A 9,475-nucleotide genomic window follows, 5' to 3' on the forward strand; every position below is an offset into this window, starting at 1 on the left:
GCAAAAGCTAGGGAAAGGGCATTCTGGGCAATAGAACAGCATATGCCAAGTCCTGGAAGTGGGAACAGGCCGAAATGTTGACGAAATGAAGGAAAGTCAGAAGCACAGCAAACAAGATTGGAATTGGCTGGAAGTCAGAATGGGATGAGAAGAGGAAGAGCCTGGATTTTATCTTGGGAATAGTAGGGTAATCGAGTAAGTGTTTTACGCCAGAGTCGGTATGATATGATTTGCATGTTTAAAGCTCTCTCTGGTTGCCTTGAGAACTGAATGACAAGGCAAGAGGGAAGCAAGGTGACCTTGTGGAGGGCAGTGATCTGGGGACAGGTGAAATGGCCAGACGAGGGTGATGGCTGTGGGCTCAGAGAGAAGTGGATGGACTCCAGAGATCCTAAAAAGTAGAATCCTTCAGAGGTTTTTAGAAGAACTAAAACAACTTTATTGGATGCCTGCTACAGCCCCACCAAGGGGGTAGGAGTCGGGGACACCAGAAAGGCTTGGGAACAGAAACAAAAGATACAAGTCCTCAACCACAAAAACAAATACATAGTCACCTTTCCCACCCACCATCTCTTGGGGACAATAAACCCAAGATCAACTCAGATGCTGAAAGTTCTGTGCCATTTCCACCTCATTCAATGGTGTCAACAAATTCTTCTGGAATTGGGTCCTGGAAACATGGAAATGGGTTTCCCGTATTCTCAGGCTATGAAGTTGCAAAATTGCAGGACTGCAGCACTGACCTGGCATCCTGGGAGCAGGGAGCCGTCAGCTGGGATAGCCCAGGAGAGGAGGAGGAGGGGCGGGAGGAAGATTAGGAACAGGAGCAGGGAAGTTCTTCCTGCCCTTTGGGACAAAGGTGAAGTCGGGCTCTGCCTTCTGCCACCTCCCTCTGCCCACCTTTCCCAACTCCTGGGAGACTGCTGACTTGCCCTCGCTGTCTGTCTCCATCAGGAGCACTCCTGGCTGGTGACCCACTCCCTGAAACGCTGCCCTCTCTCCCCGCAGCTGCACATCTTGGATGCCTCCAGGAGGACAGAAATCTGATCGAACCAACACTGAGGACTGAAAGAATACATTAGCTCTTCATGCCTCCTGGAGGAATTGGCCTTTTCAAAAGAGATTTCTGGGTCATTTAAATGATCTCTGCCCTCTGCCCCATTTCTCCAAAAGGGCCCTTTCCCCCAGGGTTTTTAGCAAACTCTATGTCTGAGCCCAAGGATCTCCTCAATTTAGTCTCTGGGGAGGGTAGTTCCATCAAAGGGTGGGGGTGAAAGAATCTTCCCAGGGGTGACATTCGAAAGAAGTATTTACTAACCGTGCGAATAAGCACCAAGGATTGCCGGCTGGAGGACGCCATAGCCTCCGTCCGGTCGGCCGGGCATTAATCAGCGCGGGGTCCTGGGGGAAAGCCACACGGGGCAGGGGGGCATTTAGAGGCCCTCAAGGGAAGCAGGTATTTGCCAACAAGCACAGAAGTGGCTCCACATTTTAACAACTGGCCTGGCAACACGGGTCCAGCTGAATGTCAGTCCCACATCTGCCCCAATCCTGTCCGGTCTCTGCTCTTCCGCCGGGAATGGTGGCCAGGCCATTTGTTCCCTCCGTTAGAGGACAAGCGGCCAGGGCTGGAGCTGGGTCATGAAATGGCCTCTGAGCAGAGCCGGCTGCGTGGCATCCCGGGTGAACAGGATCTCAGGCCCTTGACCCGCCGCCTGACCTTGAAGGGCCGAGCCGCCTCTGACTGTCCTTCCTCTCGCCCCTCCTTGCAGTTATTTTTGTCCCGCCTGACAGCCCTTGGCTGTCCCACAGTCTGGGCTCTGTGAGCCGGATGCAAAACAGGCAGCACAAACGTCTGGTGCTGAATCCCCAGAGGGCTCCTCCTGGGGCGCCATCACATGGGAACGTGACCCTCCACGCTGTGCACCCAGCAGGGACCAGGCATCTGGAGGATGGTGACCGTGTGAGAGGCAGGGAGCTGGGTTCTCTGCTCCATCCAGGCTCTTGTCTGGGAGCGCTGTCCCAGGCCTGGTGGTAAGGACCCCCTGTTTTAGAGCCTTATTGCTGCCCAGAAACCTCCCATCTCTATGCAGGGAACTGTGGGTAAGCCGGAGGGAAAGTGTCTGCAGCAGGGAAGACCCCCGAGTAGGCCCTCCTGGGCCCCTAAGCCCCGAGTCTTGGTTGCGGTGGACAGGGGGGCCTGTCCTGTGGCTCACTGCAATGGGGTGGGCAGAGGTAGCCAGGGCTTCCCCAGAGACCACTTTGTGGCCCCCGCTCTGCGACTGGCTCCGGAAGGGAGGCAGACACTGTGGGGGCCTGGGAAGGCCGCACCAGTCAGTCACTGCTCAGGCTGGGTTCCGAACTCTCTAGGCAAGCAGGGGCCTGAGGCCATTGTGCCTTTTAGGTTCCAGCTTTGTTCCTAGACCTTAGATTCATGCCTGCTGCCCCCCGTGTGCCGGGACAGGAAAGAGTCTGGGCAAAGCTTGTAGGGGCCCTCCCAGGACTTATCGGTCCCACGTAAGAAATGAGACCAGGCCTCTAAGATCAGAACAGCTCCAGGAGAGCTGGACTGGCAAGCTGGGACAGTCAGTGAGGAGGGGAGACGGGCCAAAGGAGGAAGGGGCCTCTGACGGGTGAGGAAGATGCCTTCACAGAGAGATGAGCCGGGCCAGGAAGCAGGGCAGAAGACAGCACTGTTTTTAGAGCTCCTGGAAAAAGAACCCTCCTCACTCCTGGGGAGAAGCCAGCTCAGAAAGCCCCGATTTCAGTGATTTCAGAGACCCAGGAGTGGCAGAGCACAGCTCCCGCTGGCCTCCCAGCTGCCCCCGGGGAAGAGGGCCCGGCGGCAGGAACAGCCACATAAGCAGGGGACCCCACGATGCTGGGGGGCAAGGGGGAAGAAGATCGTAAGAGGGGTGCCATGTGGCTGCTCCTGGCAGCCCTGATGCTGGGGGCCACGGGCAGGGGGGCAGCTGGCCTCTCTAGGGGGCGGGCCCTCCGCGTGGAAGATGCCCCTCGACTGGGCAGCAAATTCCTCCGGGCTGGCAGGACGGTACCAGCGGCTCTGCGCACGGGAGTGGTTCGGAGGGCTGGGATGGGGTAAGCAAGAGAGGAGGCGCTGGGGAGGACGGGACCGGGCACTCTTCCCAGGATGGTGAGCTGGTTGCTCGGGGCTGACAGCCCTGGACAGCTATGGAAGAAGGACCAGGGCCAGGCAGGGAAGGCCAGGGGGCCAGTGGGTGTGGGAGAAGGCTCCATTTCGGCTGCATAGCTGTTGAGGTGCGAGAGAAGACGAATCCGGACGGGGTCTGCTCGGCTGCTCGGCCCTTCCAGGACCCCCAGGCACCTGATGACCTCGGTGAGGCACTCCCGAAAACCGATGCTCCGGAAGTCCACTGCCAAGGCTCGGGCATCAAAGAATCCTGCAAAGCGAGGCGTGATGAGGGTGTGTGCCAGGCGAGGGCCAAGTGCTAATCCTGGGGTCAGACCTATGTGACCACGGGGATGCCACCTCACCTCTCTGAGCCCCAGTCTCCACATCTGTAAAGTGGGAATAATCACCCCTACCTGGGCTAGAGGCCTGCATCGTGAGGATCAAATGAGTTCACTGAACTACGTACGAAGCATGGTAAAACGCAGAGTACCATTTTCATCGAAATTCACAGTGAATGCAGAGAAGAAACTTGGCGACCAAGATAATGTCGTTTAAGTGGGCGCCTGCCAGGTGTGAGAGGCCTATGCCCACGGAGGTATAGAACAACCCTGCCTGCTGGTGGGCATGCAAACTGGGAGGGGGGGCACAGCCGTCATAGCCGGGGTGTCTTCTCAGAGAAGGCAGCAGAGAGTCGCACTGAAGCCTGAGGTCTCTGGAGGTCAGGAGAGTGGAGTTCAAATCCCAGCTCTGCTATTGAACTAGCGGCCTGACCATGGACGCGTCTCTTAATCTTTCTAAGCCTCAATTTCCTGGGCTGTAAAATGGGTGTATAGTAATACTTGTTGCACAGGGTTGTGAGGGCGAAATTAAATGCAATGGTGCCCAGAAAGAGTCCATGAATTCAAAGTTAACCATCATTTACACTTGACCCTTGAACAACACGGAGCTTAGGGGCACTGATCCTTCCCCAGCGCCATTGAACACCTGAGTAAACTTTTGACTCCCCCCAAAACTACTAGTAGTGGGAACCACTAGAGATCACTTTTTCCTGTGATAGCAATTTCCTGGAGCGATGGACTGCTCAGGTGGAAATGATTAGCGCCACATGGGGTCTTAAGCAGATACTCACAGTTCTTGAGCTCACCGTGAGAGCGACAGGAGGGGCTAGGAAATTATGACCCAAGTACAGCGTGTCCAAACCACAGTTACCTTGATGCAGTTACGATTATATTGCATCTTTACGTTTACATTTCTCTCCGCTGCAAACAGCCCCATGTGTGGTCTGAGACGGTTTGTGTGAGGAAGTTTTGCTAAATTTTAACTTCAGTAATAGATGTGTGTATATTTTATGGTAGTGAGTGATAAAACATTCTCATATCTACATTTACTTTATGCATTCATGACATATCTAACTTTTTCTTAATTTTTTCAATATTTCTAGGCTATGTGGTGTGTCTGCAATTTTTTTTTTCAAACAGCTGCAAATCTCCAAAAGTGTTTCCACTTAGTGCAAAAACTCTGCCTGTAAGTGGACCTGCATTATTCAGTCCTGTGCTGTTCAAGGGTCAACTGCACATTACTGGCTTGGCCCCCGGAGGCGTGTGAGTTTGTCCCCTAGCCTGAAGGGCAGTCAGGAGAGCAGGACACTACTCTGGTTCTCAGCTGCCCCCATCAGGCTGGGATCCTCAGTCTGGCTGGTTTCAGTGAGGTCTGACCAGGTGGCCTGCCCACAGAGGTATTCAGTTCTCACGGCCTTTCCACCTGCCCCTCACCATCCTCTGTGCAAAGACAGACCAGCCTCAATGAGCACTGGCCTCATGACTATGGCTGCAAATATCTGCTCCCCGGCTCATGGCGGAGGCTCCCACAGAGGGACAGCTCTGCAGGAGACAGTGTTTGGAGTCAGGCCTCCTTGGGGACAAGACCTTACTCTGCTGTACACTTAGCTATGCGACTTTGAATAAATGCCTTCAGTTTCTGCATTTACTGTTCTTTTTCAGCTACCATTTTCTGGGTTCTTATTAAGTATTCAATTTGCATTATCTGATTTAATCCTCAGAAAAATCCTATCCTTATTCCCATTTCAGAGATGAGAACACTGAGGCATAGAGAAATTAAATCACTTGTCAAAGGTCATAAAACTAGCAAGTAATAGAGCCAAATCCACAATTCATGGTATTTCAATCACTTCAGTTCAGGATTCTAACCCAAAGCCAGCGTTCTAAGTCACAGCCCTGTCCTCTCGTTAGCCCTTGGCCAGAGAAGGGTGATACCAACAACCCCCAGCTTCGAGATTCTTGTGAGAATCAAATGAGATAACATTGGTGAAAGCATTTTTGAAACTGTAAAATGCTGGCCAAAATATTAGTCACTATTTTTCTTTGAATTGGATACCCGTAAATGTAGTTGTGCAGATCTCCCCCACTGGTTGATTAGAATCAGAAGTTTTCACTGTTGGCCATGCATTCCTTTGGCAGAAGTTCTCAAAGTGACCACCTGCATCAGGGTCATCGGGCGTGCTTGCTAAACTTGCAAATTCCTAACCCCCAGGCCAGGCCTCCTGACCCAGAGTCTCTGGGGTGTGCCCCGTGGCTGTCTGCCCCCAGATGATACTGCGGCTCACTGAAGCCTGAGAAGCACCAGGCTGGGTCACTTGAAATGCGACTGCCCCCTCCAAAGGTGGCCAAGTTAAGGTTTTAGGACTTAGGCTTTTGTGGCCCAGGTCTGTGGAGCTTTCAAGATTTCTCAATTGTGAAATTGCCAAAATACACAGCGAGGCTTCATGCAGACAGAATTTCCATTTGTCCAGAAGTCTTTTTAAAGCCACAGTTCCATGACTTCACTGCAATGGACCAGCCCAAAATAACGGCACAAGTTACATTTGGGTTCCACTAAATCCCACAATGGATCTTCAACTGTGAGCGTGACCTATGGTCCCAGCGCTGCTAAGGACACGGTATGACCCCAGCACTAGCCCAGAAGGCACACCAGTGAACATCCGTGGCTAAGCATCTCAGGCAGCCTCCTCTTGGGATTTCAACTGGGATCCCAGTGAGAATGAGTTCATTCAGGGTAAGGCTTAAGGAGAGTGGGGGTTAAGGCGGTGGGGGGGAACCCGTAGGGACAGGTCATCTACGCAGACCTCCCCCAAGGGCTAAGCCTGGAAGGAATGGAGTTGAGGACAAGCTGGGGACCAATGAGGACACTGACAGTGGAGAGGGTACTACTGAAAGGGGAGAGCCAGGCTTTGTGACTGCTGCACCTGGGCCTGCTTGAGCCCCACCATAGACCGTGAGCTCCTTGAGGCCGGCGACCACATCTGCTTTGCTCACCAGTATATCCGCAAGGCCTAGCCCCCAGACATGTGTTTCATGAATGACCCCTGGGAAAGAAGAGCATCGGTACCTGTCCCACCAGTGGCGTGGAGCATTTTCAAGTGATCCACTGTCATCTGCAGGACCTCGGCCTTCTCCAGCTTGGAGGAGCCCTGGGTGCACAGAAGACAGAAGTGTGAAGGCCTCCCGCTGACCTCTCACTCCCTTCCCTGTGGTGTCATCAGCCCTCACTGGCTCCCTGTCCCTATCTTCCTCCCATTCTATCACGGCCTGTGGGCAGGCTTCTGCTTCGGCCAAGGTTTCCCAAATGAACAGACTCTCTTTAGTTCCCATTTTAGTCTGCACGCACACTGCACTGCCGAGCATCCTTCCCGAAACCCCTCCCCCTGTGACACCACTTCTTCTGGCTTCTTCCACCACCTTGCCCTGCCTGTTCCCTTACAATGGGGCTGTTCCCCACTGGGCACTGGCTCCCTTTTCTCACGTGGCACATTCTCCCCGGAAGGTCTCATCTACCTCCACGGCTTAGCACGCCATCCCCAGAATACCACTCTCGCGTGCCCACCTGCCTCCTAGAAATGCTTCCCCGGGAATCCAATGTCACGATCACCACGCCCAAGATCTAACTCATCCTCTCAGCCCCGCAGCACCTGCTCTTCCTCCATTCTCTCTCTTGAGCAATGTTCGCTATGCATCACCTGGTCTCCCGGGTGAAACCTGAGGGTCAGACTCTCCCTGTGAGCTCCTGAGGTCAGGTGCCAGGTCTAGGTCACTGCTGGGCCTGTGAACATTTCAGTGAACGTCTGTGCAATGACTGACTTGTTCTCACCACCATAAAGGAAGGCCCATGACCCATGACCGTGCCTTGGAGCCCAGGGTGGAGAATCTTTGAGACTGTCCAACTGATTTCACTGTCTGACTCCCCTCCCACTGTCGCCTTCGTCCTCCACATGCACAGTGGCAGGGCGCTCACATCCCCGAGAAGCCTGTTCCGCTTTCAAACAGCTCTGGAACTGTCAGCAGTGCAGAGGGCGAGGGGGCTTTCAAGGCACCCAGTTCTGTGGTCCTGTTCTGTTCTGCGACTTCCTAGCTGTGTGATCAAGTGCAAGGTACTTCACCTCTCTGTGCCTCAGTTTCCTTCCCTGTGCAATGGGCATAATCATCCCTACCCTTCAGGATCATTTTGAGGATTCCTTTCAAGGGGGTGATGGACAGAAAGGCGCAACATGGGAGACACCAGCGTAAATGTAAGTTTCTGTCCCCTTTCTCCCTGGCAGATATCAGTGGGTGACACATATCAGCAAACGAGGCACCAGTACTTCAGGCAGCTGCTACCAATCCATATGGCAGGCCACGGAAAATGGGCCGTACCTGACACCTGCGTGGGGTTTCCTCTGGCACCACCAGGAATGTCACATACCTGTTTCTCAAAGGCGGTGGGGACCAAGCGTCGCAACTCAGAAAGGCTGCTGTTGATGCGGTCTCGACGCCGCTTCTCTATGATCTAAAACACAACGACAGGATTTTACTCGCAGGCACTTCTCCAGTTTCCAACGTGCTTTGATGGACACAGACTCATATCTTCCCTCACAGTATTTTTGTGAGGGAGGGAGATCTGTTGGTACTTTATGGAGGAGAAAACCGAGGCTCAGAGAGGGGCAGTGACTTGCTTAAGGTCACACAGTAAGGAAGTGCAAAGCTGGGAGTGGAACTCCAATCTCTTGTCTTGGTCTGCAGGGGTGATGTTCAAAATGCTTAATTGCAGGTACAGCGGGAGACGGACCTATCAGAACAGGGACACCAGCCACAGCCCTGCCACGGGCCCTGGAGGCTCTGCAGGCCCAGGTTACCTCTGCAGTGGCGGGGTGGTGAAGAGGCATTGCTTCCAGCTGGGAAGGCCTCTCATTCACACGACCTCATTCTCACCTCACCCTACTGGTAGCAGAGTACTGATAGCAGGGCAGACATTATGACCCCCATTTTACAGATAAAGATGGGGGCTGGAAGGAAGTGGTTTGCCTAAGTGAGTGGCAGGGCTGGTCTCTGCCACATTCCAGGTCTTTGGACGCCCAGGGCAAAGCACAGCTGCATCCTGGGGGCAGAGTGGGGCCTAGGATGCGGGCCGCAGAGAGGCAGCCAGGGAGCCTCCTTCTTCTGTTCCCCTCCCCCTCCCCTTCAGCACCCTGAGAGGAAATGAAAGTTCTGGGCTCGGGGAGAAGAGGAGGAAGGCTGGAATAAACAGTAAGGGCTAACTGTGTGTCAGGTCTTGTCCTGAGCATATTACATTAATTCATTTAATCTTCAAAACAGCCCTGTGAGGTAGGTACTCTCCTGGTTCAGTTACACAGTTGAAGGAATGAGGCACAGAGGTTAAGTGGCTTGCCCAAAGTCTCTCCCCTAGCTACTGGTAGAGCCAGGATTGGCCCTCAGGCCGTCTAAATGGGGGTGATGTTTCTGACCAGGGTTCTCCGGACAAGGCCCCTGGGGACTCAGGACAAAGATTCGTCGGGCAAGTCCGCAGACAGACACTCACCCCTCTGCGTTTCTTCCTGGCTTGCATCTGCGAAGGGCTGGGGGTGGACAGCGGCCTGGCCATCTGGCTGCAGAAGAGAAAGGCTGATTTTTCAGAGCTCGGGGACCATCTCCCTGGCCTGGGCTGACCTTGCAGGAGGCGGGGATGTGGGCGGGCACAGCCCCCTCCCAGGCGGGCCGTGGTCTCCCCCGCGGGGGAGGACTCCCAGGCGGGGAAGCGGCGCAGGGCAGGCGTGGGTGGGCACCCATGGCTCCCCCTGACAAGTCGCCCCTGCGCTCGGTTTCCTGCCCCAGGGTCGCGCGGCGGCTGGGGTGGGGGGCGGGGGACTCTCGGCCCGACCCGCTCGGCCTCGCCCCCTGCCCCTCGCCCCAGGCCTCGGGCGTCGGGGAACCGCAGCCGGCCGCCGCGCTCCTGCAACCCGATCCCGGGCGGGGCGGGCGAGGGCACGGGCGG

The 9,475-nt window shown here is 54.7% G+C and overlaps 1 protein-coding gene across 6 annotated transcripts in view; it reads right to left on the minus strand.

The window, feature by feature from the left end:
- Positions 1-415: 415 nt before the first annotated feature.
- Positions 416-9,475, minus strand: part of HEYL (hes related family bHLH transcription factor with YRPW motif like) — a 14,959-nt gene continuing 5,899 nt past the window's right edge. For 5 of the 6 annotated variants that reach the window (XM_002930353.4, XM_019793153.2, XM_011217131.3 and 2 more), the window contains exons 2-5: positions 9,023-9,089; positions 7,910-7,993; positions 6,560-6,641; positions 416-3,422 (exon numbers count right to left, since the gene is read on the minus strand). In XM_002930353.4, coding sequence (XP_002930399.1) covers positions 2,749-3,422; positions 6,560-6,641; positions 7,910-7,993; positions 9,023-9,089 — 907 coding nt within the window. In that variant the 3' untranslated portion in view covers positions 416-2,748. The remainder of the gene's footprint in view (positions 3,423-6,559; positions 6,642-7,909; positions 7,994-9,022; positions 9,090-9,475) is intronic. The other variant, XM_019793154.2, reaches the window with a different exon arrangement.

The sequence above is a fragment of the Ailuropoda melanoleuca genome, chromosome 2 (genome assembly GCF_002007445.2).
Source record: "Ailuropoda melanoleuca isolate Jingjing chromosome 2, ASM200744v2, whole genome shotgun sequence".
In the NCBI taxonomy this organism is placed as follows: domain Eukaryota; kingdom Metazoa; phylum Chordata; class Mammalia; order Carnivora; family Ursidae; genus Ailuropoda; species Ailuropoda melanoleuca.